We start from the raw sequence: 15,102 nt of genomic DNA on the forward strand, positions 1-15,102 counted from the left end.
TAGCTTCATCAATAACATCATCATTATCCAATCACATAGCTATAACATACTCTTGAATGTGGAGATATACTCATGTTTGTCCTACAATAAACTGAGAAACATCTCTGAACAGCTGTGTCTGCGTCACTGACTGTGTGCTCCCGGATCGATCTGTGAGGCAGAATCTCTTAGGCAGCAGAGGTCTACGTTCCTCGATCATACTTTGCCAATTCAACCTCCTTCAGTGCAGACAGATCAAAACCCCTCATCTTCCATGGATAGTTCATTCAAAGGCGATGTAAACTGTTATTAACACAGCTTTCCATTAAATGCCATAAACAAATACATTTTGTGACATAATTCTCAGTTCCAGCATAGGTCAATGATAACAATGAAACTATTTTAGATTTGCTCATCATGAGATCTCTCCAGGCATTAAAAAAAAAAAAATCTTTACAATCATGAATTATTATTTTTATGTATTGTATCATAATAATTCATATACATTTCAAAAATAAGTGATCTACAGGGTCCAAACACTTTAGCAAATCATAAGTATTGCATTTCCTGCTCTTCATTACATCTTCATTACTGTTACAGTTACAGTACCTGGATGTAATGCTGCAATAACCACAGTCCAGTCCTCGGCTCCTTTTTTTTTATGATAAATTTCCCATTCAGTATAAATAAAATATGATGTTGCATGTACGTCAAATCTTTATCAGTGTGTGATATGACTGTGTGTGATGTAATTTATCAGTGTGTAAGCCAAGTTTCATGTGATACTGTATGCCTGATGAAACTGCTTGTTCCTTGCTGTCAAGCAAATACATTATTCAACTTTATGGGCTTTAATAATTGACTGCAGAGTCTTTATCTGACATGAAACATCTAAAGAGCCACTTATTACAGCTGGCTGTATCAGTACCTGGGTGCAGATTCCTAGAGCTCTTTGAGGTCCAAGCAACATGTTGGGGTTGGTTTTGTCTGTTCTGCTCATTTTAACCCTGCAAACCCATGACAGGTAATTTTTCAACATTATTATGGTCTCAGAAGTGTAATGTGTAATAACAATTTAGCTGACAGGACTGATAAATAACAATGTAGCAGAAAAAGTTACATTAATGGTGATTAAAAAATTAAGCTCCACTTCACCACTAAGCACAAAAACATTGTTTGAATCCAGTAAATATTCCTTTGCCTGATTGACTATATTTGTGGTAATGGGGAAATTGTGTTGTAACTCTAGTAGTAGTGGTACTAGAAATATACTCCAAGCATAATCCAAGAACAATATATTAATTATGTGTTTTAATATTCCAGGGTAGTGGAGGGACTGGAGCAGCAGGCTTATTACACCAAGTACCACACCATGGATGAGGTCATTCATACATTCATTTATACATTAATTCATTAATATAAACATTTCTACATGTTTTTAAATAGCTAATTTTATTATATAATTTACCTACTTACTCAGCATCTGGTTTTATTGGTGCTAAAATAAATATATTAAAAATATTTACAGTGGATAGATAGATAGATAGATAGATAGATAGATAGATAGATAGATAGATATTTTTGCATAAATAAAAATATTTTGAAATCTATTTCCTTCTTTCAAATTAATTTGTAAAATGTAATTTTCTTTTTCTTAAATAACTTTTCATTTACTCAATTATTTAAGTAATTTATTGAATTTATGATTTAATTTTTACTTAATGTGTTAAATAATCTATCACTCTATCTCTCATTTTATTTAAATAACTGGTCAAGGGTTCAGTTAATATTGATTGATTTTGTTACTTGATCCATAAATGGCAAATTAAATCATTTAAATTGCTGGTCAATGGATTAGTTACAATTATCATAATGCATCATGGATTATTCTTTCTTTCTTTCTTTCTTTCTTTCTTTCTTTCTTTCTTTGTGTTGATTGATTTTTTTAATGCATTTATTCAAATTACCACCCAATTTGTTTGTTCACAGATTTCCAAGTGGATGATGATGATGGAGAATAATCATCCTGACATCGTTACCAGCATCATGTATGGAACCACATATGAGAAGAGGAACATCACGATGCTGAAGGTAGTTTTACTCTGAAGCTGTGATAAATTAACTCTGTGATAAATTTTTTTTCTGAAATGAAGGTTTTGACATGTTGTAATATTTGCTTATAAGTTCACACCTTATGATAAGTTGCAAAGACATTATTTCTGGTAACATCATATGCTTAATGGTAGCAACTCTTTGTACTTTTAGTACTGAATTTCTGATGAGAATGTGTTTGTATGTAATATAGATTAGTCTGGACAGCCCCGAGCCGAAGAAGATAATATGGATGGACTGTGGGATTCATGCTCGAGAATGGATTGCTCCAGCTTTCTGCCAGTACTTTGTGAAGGAGGTGGGTGCATGACTACACATTGATAACTTATAAGTTCATAAAAAACATCAAAAGCTGCCTCTGCCATTACAGTAATGACTTTTTTTTTTGTTCAAAAATCTAAACAGATCCTGAACTCCTATAAAACAGACCCAAAGATCAGCAGGATGTTGAAACATTTGGACTTCTACATCACCCCAGTGCTGAACATGGATGGATATGTGTACTCGTGGAAAGACAACACGGTGAATTTACAGTCACTTTCAGAATACAGTACATCTATACACTTAAACAAGCCTTAAAGTACCATAAACATATATTACAGTATATACATTAAAATAAGCTGTATATTTATATATAAATATATAACATCAGAAACTATTCAAATACAAATAATTAAATTTTTGTTTTCTTTTTTACTTTTTAAATATTTTAATTTTTAAAACTAATTTTGTAAAACAATCTTCTAAAGAAATCTTATTATTATTATTATTAATTATTATTATTCTTTTGAAGCAGTAAACAGGCTAGTACATGACCTAGAGTCAAAATATATCACAATTGTCAGAGTGCAGGCACTTATGGATGTATGTGCAGATGAAGGCGGGAAGCAAACTGTCAACAAAGCCAAAACGAGAGACTGGAATCATGGTCAGTAAACTAGCGAGGGTCAGGTGATTGGCAAACAATGTAGTAGAGAGAAGACAGAAGGGCGAAAATGTGAAAGAGAATGCAAAGGGTCAGAAATCAAGAGGCAGTCAGAAATAACAATGCTTGGTATGAACTGATAGAGCAGAATGATGCTTCGCACTGGAGTAGTGTGGGAAAGTGGCTTAAATAGAGAGAGTGGTGATTAGGAAGATGCGTGTCAGCTGTAATCATTAATCGAGAGACAGATGGCGCTGTGAATCTTGGGGATTGTAGTTCGAGGTGTCCATGTTTGTAGTCAGAGCATTCTCAGCAGGTTTACTGACAGACCCCCCCGAGAAGCTCCCTCTGGGAACTACATTCTTCTTAGGACATGCTCTACTTCTGGGTGCTGGCTTGTCGGGATGTAGAGTGTGGAATTCTTGGTTGAGGATCGGGTCTAGAATGTCCTTGGTGGTGACCCAGCTCTGTTCTTCAGGGCTGTACCCTTCCCAATCTACCAGGTATTCGACTTGCCCTCCTCTTTGTCTTGAGTTGAGGATCTTATTTACCTGGTAGATGGGTTCACCCTCTATGTCGAGAGCTGGGTGCTCCTGGACTAGTGCGTTCTCAGCAAGGGGGCCTGGAATGGCAGGTTTCAGACTGGAGACGTGAAATGTGGGTACTAATCTGCTGTGAGGGGGGAGTTCCAGATGGTACAAGACCTCGTTTATGCAACAAATCACCTTGAATGGTCCGATATATTGTGGCTGAAGCTTTTTGCAGGTTTTGGGTTCTCTTAGGTTCTTTGTTGCTACCCATACTCTGTCGCCCGGGGAAAAGTCTGGCTTGTCTGCCCGATATTTGTCAGCATATTCCTTATACTGGGCATTGACAGTTTCAAGACATTGGTGTACCTTCTCCCATATTATCTGGCTGTGTGAAAACCAATCTTCGACGGCTTGTACTTGGCTTGGCGTGTCGTCCCAGGGGAACAAGGGTGGCTGGTAGCTGAGTATGCACTGAAATGGTGTCAACTGATTTGCAGAGTGTCTAAGGGAATTCTGTGCATACTCGGCCCATGGGAGGAAGCGTGCCCAGTCCCCCTGGTTATGCATGCAGAATATTCTTAAGAAACAGCCGATTTCTTGGTTACACAGTAGCTCTTTCTACTTGGCCGTTTGACTGGGGATGATACCCGGACGTGAGACTCACTGATACCCCCAGTCTTTCCATGAAGCATGTCCAAAAGTGTGAGATGAACTGAGAGCCCCGGTCGCTGACACTGTCCTCAGGGAGGCCATAATATCTGAAGACTTGCTGGAATAGTAGTTCAGCCACTTGGGATGCTGTGGGGATGCCAGGTAATGGGATGAGTTTAAGGGCTTTGGAGAAGCGGTCAATCGTTACCATTATGGTAGTATTGCCTTGAGAGGGAGGGAGGTCGGTGATAAAATCGATGGCTATGTGGGACCAGGGTCTCTGAGGTACAGGGAGGGGACAGAGCTTGCCTGCTAGTGGGATTCTCGGAACTTTAGCTTGAGCACAGACGGAACATGAGGTTGATTTCCATGAGCATGTTTTCCCACCAATACTTGTTTCTCAACAACTGATGAGTACACTGGCGGGGTGTCCAGTGGTAGGAGATGCATGAGCCCAAGTGATGAGTTTGCCTCTAAGGTGCTTCGGTACATATAGTAGTCCTGGTGGAAGATTGCTGGGTTGAGCCTGAGGTTGTGAATCCCTTACAGAGGTGGACAAAGTACCCAACTTCATTACTTAAGTCAAAGTACAGATCCCACTGGTCAAATGTTACTCCAATACAAGTGAAAGTTGTACAGTCAATTTTTTACTTAAGTTAAAGTACTGAAGTACTTGCTTTTAAAAATACTTAAGTATTAAAAGTACATTTTCTGTCAACGCTTTGTTGTATTATTGTCACAATGCTTACAAAACTTAATGCCGTTACCAAAGACAGAAATGTGAATTCACAAAATGAACGCATGCTGTGCCATCATGGTGGTTTAACATTAAGCTAGCTAGTCAGTGAAACTCCACCTGACATGGTAGCAAACTCTTTTCAAACTCAAAATCATATTGGGTAGCTAACGCTACTAGAAAATAAAGATTTCTACAGTCTGTTTATTTGGCAAGATTATGCTAAAACATATTTCTGAAAGTATTTCAGACAAGTTAACGTTATTCATGTTAGCGTAACTCCGTTTTTACATGCTAACTAACAGTGTCCAAATTAATTAGCTCCGTGTTAACGTTAGCCATGGACAAGGTTACGGCAACTTGGTGGGCAAATCCATAGAAAGTTCTTTGACTAATCAGACTGCATAGCTATTGCAACATTATCACTAGCTCTAAAAGCACAGACAACTTCATTGCAAACTTTCCCTTGGAACAAAACATTTATATACCTCAAGATGCTTCCACAGATTGGATGGTGAGTTTTTATAGGCAGTGATGTGGTTCATTTTTGGCAAACAAAGCAAACATTTAAAACAAAATGAATCTTTAATCCTTTCAAAAAACGAAAACATGGGTTGGGCCATGAGTTTGTGTTCCCCAGAAGAACCGCTTCCTTTCATTCTGCCATCATCTGATTGTGTTAAATAATGCTGTGGAGAAATCATTGATCTTGATTTTATCCAGTCTATGGATGTGACGTGACCCTAGTGATTACTGATAGACTGTCTCAGTGTAACCTGCGAAAAAACCAATCACGTTTTACAAAAGAAAAGAAAAAAACATCCACTTTCAAAGCTGCTTCATAGTAACGAGTAATGAGGACCTTGATAGAAATGTAGTAGAGTGAAAAGTACAATATTTGCCTTTCAAATGTAATGAAGTTAAAGTCATAAGTTTCCAAAAAAAATACTCAAGTAAAGTACAGATACTCAAAAAGTGTACTTAAGTACAGTACTCAAGTAAATGTACTTAGTTACTGTCCACCTCTGATCCCTTATCTCCTTATCGAGGTCCCAGGTGATTGACTGTAAGAAGCATTGTTGTGGAAGAATTGAGTGGGTGACAGTCTTGATGAGGCGGAGCAAAGACTCGAGATAGGCTATCAGCCTTGGTGTTCTTGGAGCCTGGACGGAATGATATGGTGAAGTCAAAACGTGTGAAAAAGAGTGCCCACCTGGCCTGGCGAGGGTTTAACCTTTTTGCTTTCCTGAGATACTCAAGAAAGCATGTTATCTGTGAGAATGATGAATGGGTGCGTGGCTCCCTCTAACCAGTGTCACCACTCTTCAAGGGCTAGTTTTATGGTGAGCAGCTCTGTTATGCATGCCATAATTTCTAACTGCAGATGAGAGTTTTCTGGAAAAGAAGGCTACAGGATGGGGTTTCTGTTTCTCCCCAAAACGTTGTGACAGAATGGCCCCTACTCCTGTATCAAATGTGTCTACCTCAAGGATGAAGGGCTTAGACGGGTCAGGGTGCTGTAATACTGGGGCAGAAGGGAAGGCTTGTTTCAGACAGCTAGAGGCTTCTTCTGCCGAGGGGTTCCACTGGAGCCATTTGGGTCCCTTCTTAAGCAGAGCAGTCAAGGGAGCAGCGATCATGCTGAAAACCCTAATGAAACAGCAATAGAAGTTTGCGAAACCCAAAAAACATTGAAGGTCCTTTATGGACAGGGGTGTGGGCCAAGAAATGACTGCAGAGACCTTGGATGAGTCCATGCTAACTCCTTCAGCACCGATGACATATCCTAAGGAGGAAGTACATTTCTGATGGAACTCACACTTCTCCATCTTGACGTAGAGGTGGTTCTTAAGCAGGCAATTGAGAACCACTCTAATGTGATCCTTGTGGCTTGCTTCATCTGGGGAGTAGATGAACATATTATCTATATAAGCGATGGCATATTTGCCTATCATGTCCTGTAGAACGTCATTAATGAGGCACTGGAACATGCTAGGCACTGAAGAAAGGTCATACGGCATTACCTGGTATTCAAAATGGCTGGTGGTAGTGCTTAAGGCGGTTTTCCACTCATCGCCCCTTTTGATTCTGGTAAGGTTGCAGGCACTGCGCAAGTCGAGTTTCAAAAGGGTCTTAGTTGACCTGAGTTGCTCCAAGACTGCCAGGACCAGAGGAAGTAGATATGGGTACTTAACGGACACCTGATTTAGTCCCCTATAGTTAATGCATGGCCGGAGACTGCCACCCCGTTTCTCCACAAAGAAGAAGCCTGCAGAAGCTGGAGATCTGGAAGGGCAGATGTAGCCCTGCTTGAGGGTTTCTTGAATGTATTCCTCCATAGCTATGTGCTCCTTTTGGGAGAGTGGGTATATATGCCCTCGTGGTTGTGACATACCTGGCAGTAAGTCAATTGTGCAGTAATATGGATGATGAGGTGGTAGCCCATAGGCCTTTCCCTTTCTAAACACCTCCTTGAGGTCCAGATAACATTCAGGGATGTTGTCAAGGGAGTCCGGGTGTAGGCTTTCCACAGAGGTAGATGAGATGTTGATTTAGGGTCGAGCAATGCAACCCTGGAAGCAGGCTGGTGACCATTGGAGAATTTCTTTACTTTGCCAGGAGATCAAGGGGTCGTGAAGTTGAAGCCAAGGGTAACCGAGAATGATATTGTGATTTTCCATTGTTGTGACATAGAGGGAGATGAATTCAGAGTGCAGCGCCCCCACCTGAATGTGAAGGGGGGTGGTGCGCACAGTGACTAGACCCTCTCCTATGGGTCCTCAGTCAATGGCTCAAATGCTGAGTGCACTTTGGATAGGGGTTGTTGGCAGGTTCAACCTCTGAGTGACTGAGCCACTGATAAAATTCCCCTCTGCCCCTGAATCGATAAAAGCAGAATGGATGTGTGTGGAATTTGCCAACTTTAATAGCACTGGAACCTTAACTGATTTTGAATTGAATGTTTGTGCTGGAATCATATTATGTGCTGGACTTTTTGTAGGAGCTGCATGAGACGGACAGATTGGACACTGGTTGAGCTGGTGTTTGGCACTCCTGTAGTAAAAGCACAAGCCCTCCCTCTTTCTCCTAAGATGTTCAGAGCATATTAACCGGGTGCATGACACCTCCATGGGTGAACTGCGTTCTGAAATTTGAACCAGCTTAACACTTTCCTGAATGGAAGGATGTTGAGTCAACAGACGATCCAAGCGAATGGCTAGGTCAATGAGAGAGTCCAGAGTGAACTGTTCATCTCTGCAGGCGAGCTCGCACAGAATCTCAGGACGCAGGCAGTCCAGGGCGTACTCAGCCACACTACGGGAACCTTGTGAAATGGTGAGCAAGCTCTCACTCACTTCAGTTCCCTCCGGTTCATGGTCGAATACTCTCTTGCACTGAGCGAGGAACTGCTAATACAACTTCGTCTGCTCACCTCCTTGGTTCCAAATGGCACTGGCCCATCGGAGTGCTTTACCAGTGAGGAAAGAGAAGAACTTTGCAATTTTATGCTCTTCAGACAGGTTAGGCATAGTAGTGAAATACATGGAACATTGAAGGAGGAAACCCTTACATGCGTCATGCGTTAGTGTCTCCAGCAAATCTTTCTGGAGCAGGAAGTTGCAGCACAGGGCTCGGAGGAGACTTGGGATGCACTAGGAGGGCCTGCGACATCACAGAGGCTAGTTGCACCATACATGTTTTGAGGTCTGCTAGCATCTGCTGAAGTTCTCCCAGAAGGCATCCCTGGGCATTAAGCGCAGTTTGTTTTGCTTCGTCCGCTACATCCATGGAGGCTAAGTATCCTATCAGAGTGCAGGCACTTACGGATGTATGTGCAGATGAAGGCGGGAAGCAAACTGTCAACAAAGCCAAAACGAGAGACTGGAATCATGGTCGGTAAACTAGCGAGGGTCAGGCGATCGGTGAACAATGTAGTAGAGAGAAGACAGAAGGGAGAAAATGCGAAAGAGAATGCAAAGAGTCAGAAATCGAGAGGCAGTCAGAAATAACAAGGCTTGGTATGAACTGATGGAGCAGAACGATACTTAGCACTGCAGTAGTGTGGGAAAGTGGCTTAAATAGGGAGAGCGGTGATTAGGAAGATGCGTGTCAGTTGTAATCAGTAATTGGGTGACAGAGGGTGCTGTGAATTTTGGGAATTGTAGTTTGAAGTGTTCATGTTTGTAGTCAAAGCGTTCTCAGCAGGTTGTCTGACAACAGTAATTAATACTGTTTTATCTAATGCTTATCTTAGTTATAATCAGTGATGCTGTTACATATTAATTTCCTTACAGGCACCAATAAAGTTTTATCTAAACACTGTCTAATCTATTACACACTTATCGTCAACTGACAAAGTACAAATGAACTGGGATTCTTACGTCAGGATAAGGCAACTGATTTGATCTTTATGAGACTTAATAATAATCATCATCAATAATCACAGATCAAATTGCCATGAATAAAAAATTATTAAAAGCTAAGCATTATTAGAGAGGAGAAGTAAAAAAAAGTATGATGAGAGTAAATGATCCATCCATCCATTATCTGTAGCCGCTTATCCTGTTCTACAGGGTCACAGGCAAGCTGGAGCCTATCCCAGCTGACTATGGGCGAGAGGCGGGGTACACCCTGGACAAGTTGCCAGGTCATCGCAGGGCTGACACATAGACACAGACAACCATTCACACTTACATTCACACCTACGGTCAATTTAGAGCCAATTAACCTAACCTGCATGTCTTTGGACTGTGGGGGAAACCAGAGCACCCAGAGGAAACCCACGCAGACACGGGGAGAGCATGCAAACTCCACACAGAAAGGCCCTCGCCGGCCGCTGGGCTCAAACCCAGGACCTTCTTGCTGTGAGGCGACAGTGCTAACCACAACACCACTTTACCGCCCCAAGAGTAAATGCTATAAAGCATTATTAGTATACGTTAGAATATCAGAAAGCACTGCTACTAAACCATAGTCATAGTTTCTACTAATCGTCAGTAATTCTTATTTCTTGTCATTTTATATGTGCTGTTTTATTCAGACACGATTATGGAGGAAGACAAGGTCACTTGGACATGATGGCTGCACGTGTGTTGGCACTGATCTCAACCGCAACTTCTATGCTAACTGGGGAAGTAAGTCATTATTTAATGTTTATAAAAATGCTACAAAATGCTACTAATTTTTAATATAGTGCCGTATTCACCTTATAGTTGCATTAGAATAAAAAAATAAATTATAAAGCTACCCGGGCGGCATGGTGGTGTAGTGGTTAGCGCTGTCGCCTCACAGCAAGAAGGTCCGGGTTCAAGCCCTGTGGCCGACAAGGGCCTTTCTTTGCGGCGTTTGCATATTCTCCCCATGTCCGCGTGGGTTTCTTCTAGGTGCTCCAGTTTCCCCTACAGTCCAAGGACCGGTTAACCGGTGACTCTAAATTGACCGTAGGTGTGAATGTGAGTATGAATGGTTGTCTGTGTCTATGTGTCAGCCCTGTGATGACCTGGCGACTTGTCCAAGGTGTACCCCGCCTTTCGCCCGTAGTCAGCTGGGATAGGCTCCAGCTTGTCTGCGACCCTGTAGTACAGGATAAAGCGGCTAGAGATAATGAGATGAGATTATAAAGCTAAAAACTAATAAACACAAAGGCCACATCTCCATCACTGAGACTGACAGATATAGAGGACACAACTCCTTCACTGTGACTGATATACACACAGGCTACACCTCCTTCACTGACTGACAGATATAGAGGACACACCTCCTTCACTGTCACTGACAGCTATAGAGGCCACACCTCCTTCACTGTGACTGACAGCTATAGAGGCCACACCTCCTTCACTGTGACTGACAGATATAGAGGACACACCTCCTTCACTGTGACTGACAGATATAGAGGACACACCTCCTTCACTGTGACTGACAGATATAGAGGACACAACTCCTTCACTGTGACTGATATACACACAGGCTACACCTCCTTCACTGACTGACAGATATAGAGGACACACCTCCTTCACTGTCACTGACAGCTATAGAGGCCACACCTCCTTCACTGTGACTGACAGCTATAGAGGCCACACCTCCTTCACTGTGACTGACAGATATAGAGGACACACCTCCTTCACTGTGACTGACAGATATAGAGGACACACCTCCTTCACTGTGACTGACAGATATAGAGGCCACACCTCCTTCACTGTGACTGACAGATATAGAGGACACACCTCCTTCACTGTGACTGACAGATATAGAGGACACACCTCCTTCACTGTGACTGACAGATATAGAGGACACGCCTCCTTCACTGTGACTGACAGATATAGAGGACACACCTCCTTCACTGTGACTGACAGATATAGAGGCCACGCCTCCTTCACTGTGACTGACAGCTATAGAGGCCACGCCTCCTTCACTGTGACTGACAGCTATAGAGGACACGCCTCCTTCACTGTGACTGACAGATATAGAGGACACACCTCCTTCACTGTGACTGACAGATATAGAGGCCACGCCTCCTTCACTGTGACTGACAGATATAGAGGACACGCCTCCTTCACTGTGACTGACAGCTATAGAGGACACGCCTCCTTCACTGTGACTGACAGCTATAGAGGACACACCTCCTTCACTGTGACTGACAGATATAGAGGCCACACCTCCTTCACTGTGACTGACAGCTATAGAGGCCACACCTCCTTCACTGTGACTGACAGATATAGAGGACACGCCTCCTTCACTGTGACTGACAGATATAGAGGACACGCCTCCTTCACTGTGACTGACAGATATAGAGGACACGCCTCCTTCACTGTGACTGACAGCTATAGAGGACACGCCTCCTTCACTGTGACTGACAGCTATAGAGGCCACGCCTCCTTCACTGTGACTGACAGCTATAGAGGCCACACCTCCTTCACTGTGACTGACAGATATAGAGGACACACCTCCTTCACTGTGACTGACAGATATAGAGGCCACGCCTCCTTCACTGTGACTGACAGATATAGAGGACACGCCTCCTTCACTGTGACTGACAGCTATAGAGGACACGCCTCCTTCACTGTGACTGACAGCTATAGAGGACACACCTCCTTCACTGTGACTGACAGATATAGAGGCCACACCTCCTTCACTGTGACTGACAGCTATAGAGGCCACACCTCCTTCACTGTGACTGACAGATATAGAGGACACGCCTCCTTCACTGTGACTGACAGATATAGAGGACACGCCTCCTTCACTGTGACTGACAGCTATAGAGGCCACACCTCCTTCACTGTGACTGACAGCTATAGAGGCCACACCTCCTTCACTGTGACTGACAGCTATAGAGGCCACACCTCCTTCACTGTGACTGACAGATATAGAGGACACGCCTCCTTCACTGTGACTGACAGATATAGAGGACACGCCTCCTTCACTGTGACTGACAGATATAGAGGACACGCCTCCTTCACTGTGACTGACAGATATAGAGGCCACGCCTCCTTCACTGTGACTGACAGATATAGAGGCCACGCCTCCTTCACTGTGACTGACAGATATAGAGGACACGCCTCCTTCACTGTGACTGACAGATATAGAGGCCACGCCTCCTTCACTGTGACTGACAGATATAGAGGCCACGCCTCCTTCACTGTGACTGACAGATATAGAGGACACGCCTCCTTCACTGTGACTGACAGATATAGAGGACACGCCTCCTTCACTGTGACTGACAGATATAGAGGACACGCCTCCTTCACTGTGACTGACAGATATAGAGGCCACGCCTCCTTCACTGTGACTGACAGATATAGAGGCCACACCTCCTTCACTGTGACTGACAGATATAGAGGACACGCCTCCTTCACTGTGACTGACAGATATAGAGGCCACGCCTCCTTCACTGTGACTGACAGATATAGAGGCCACGCCTCCTTCACTGTGACTGACAGATATAGAGGACACGCCTCCTTCACTGTGACTGACAGATATAGAGGACACGCCTCCTTCACTGTGACTGACAGATATAGAGGACACGCCTCCTTCACTGTGACTGACAGATATAGAGGACACGCCTCCTTCACTGTGACTGACAGATATAGAGGCCACACCTCCTTCACTGTGACTGACAGATATAGAGGCCACACCTCCTTCACTGTGACTGACAGATATAGAGGACACACCTCCTTCACTGTGACTGACAGCTATAGAGGACACACCTCCTTCACTGTGACTGACAGCTATAGAGGACACACCTCCTTCACTGTGACTGACAGATATAGAGGACACACCTCCTTCACTGTGACTGACAGATATAGAGGACACACCTCCTTCACTGTGACTGACAGTTATAGAGGACACACCTCCTTCACTGTGACTGACAGATATAGAGGACACACCTCCTTCACTGTGACTGACAGATATAGAGGACACACCTCCTTCGCTGTGACTGACAGATATAGAGGCCACACCACCTTTGCTGAGACTGACAGATATAGAGGCCACACCTCCTTCACTGTGACTGACAGATATAGAGGCCACACCTCCTTCACTGTGACTGACAGATATAGAGGCCACACCTCCTTCACTGTGACTGACAGATATAGAGGCCACACCTCCTTCACTGTGACTGACAGATATAGAGGACACACCTCCTTCACTGTGACTGACAGATATAGAGGCCACACCACCTTTGCTGAGACTGACAGATATAGAGGACACACCTCCTTCACTGTGACTGACAGCTATAGAGGCCACACCTCCTTCACTGTGACTGACAGATATAGAGGCCACACCTCCTTCACTGTGACTGACAGATATAGAGGACACACCTCCTTCACTGTGACAGACAGATATAGAGGCCACACCTACTTCACTGTGACTGACAGCTATAGAGGCCACACCTCCTTCACTGTGACTGACAACTATAGAGGCCACACCTCCTTCACTGTGACTGACAGATATAGAGGCCACACCACCTTTGCTGAGACTGACAGATATAGAGGCCACACCTCCTTCACTGTGACTGACAGATATAGAGGCCACACCTCCTTCACTGTGACTGACAGATATAGAGGCCACACCACCTTCGCTGAGACTGACAGATATAGAGGCCACACCTCCTTCACTGTGACTGACAGCTATAGAGGCCACACCTACTTCACTGTGACTGACAGATATCGAGGACACACCTCCTTCACTATGACTGACAGATATAGAGGACACACCTCCTTCACTGTGACTGACAGATATAGAGGCCACACCACCTTTGCTGAGACTGACAGATATAGAGGCCACACCTACTTCACTGTGACTGACAGATATAGAGGACACACCTACTTCACTGTGACTGACAGCTATAGAGGCCACACCTCCTTCACTGTGACTGACAGATATAGAGGCCACACCTCCTTCACTGTGACTGACAGCTATAGAGGCCACACCTCCTTCACTGTGACTGACAGCTATAGAGGCCACACCTCCATCACTGTGACTGACAGATATAGAGGCCACACCACCTTTGCTGAGACTGACAGATATAGAGGCCACACCTCCTTCACTATATCTTCATGTCACTGTGATTTGCTCAGTGGTAGGTGTTTCCAGAGACTGCTGTTCGAATATATATAATGGGCCGGGTCCTCTTTCCGAGCCCGAGGCCCAGGCAGTGACGGACTTCCTCAGCACCAATCGAGACAGGATCCTCTGCTTCTTCACCATCCATTCCTACGGCCAACTGATCCTGCTGCCTTATGGGCACCCCAACATCTCCGCCCCCAATCAAGATGAGCTGGTGAGAGCCGCCATTTTCCTTCTCACCAGATCACATCCAACCCCTGGCAAAAATATAGAACCACTACTCTTGGAGGATGTTCATTCAGCTGTTTTACTTTGTAGCAAAAAAACAATTCACAGATATGACACAAAATTATTTTATTTAACAGATGGATATTCTGGCTTTGTAAAATATACCTCAAAAAATTAAATGAAATTGTTGTAATTAATGGTACTTTTTTTAAGATCAAGTAGAGGAAAAAATTATGGAATCACTCAATGATGAGGAAAAAATTATGGAATCATGAACCAAAAAAAATCACTATTAGTACTTTGTTGCACCTCCTCTGGCTTTTATGACAGCTTGGATTCTTTGAGGTGTGGACTCCACTAATGAAAAACAATATTCT

General features: G+C 43.5%; 1 protein-coding gene across 1 annotated transcript in view; it reads left to right on the forward strand.

Annotated features, from left to right (window-relative positions):
* The first annotated feature begins 947 nt into the window (after positions 1-947).
* cpo (carboxypeptidase O) overlaps positions 948-15,102 on the forward strand; it is a 44,861-nt gene continuing 30,706 nt past the window's right edge. The window contains exons 1-7 of the mRNA XM_060898250.1: positions 948-1,003; positions 1,303-1,360; positions 1,969-2,070; positions 2,285-2,389; positions 2,497-2,613; positions 9,975-10,068; positions 14,509-14,711. Coding sequence (XP_060754233.1) covers positions 948-1,003; positions 1,303-1,360; positions 1,969-2,070; positions 2,285-2,389; positions 2,497-2,613; positions 9,975-10,068; positions 14,509-14,711 — 735 coding nt within the window. The remainder of the gene's footprint in view (positions 1,004-1,302; positions 1,361-1,968; positions 2,071-2,284; positions 2,390-2,496; positions 2,614-9,974; positions 10,069-14,508; positions 14,712-15,102) is intronic.

Source organism: Neoarius graeffei, chromosome 18 (genome assembly GCF_027579695.1).
Source record: "Neoarius graeffei isolate fNeoGra1 chromosome 18, fNeoGra1.pri, whole genome shotgun sequence".
NCBI classification, from domain to species: domain Eukaryota; kingdom Metazoa; phylum Chordata; class Actinopteri; order Siluriformes; family Ariidae; genus Neoarius; species Neoarius graeffei.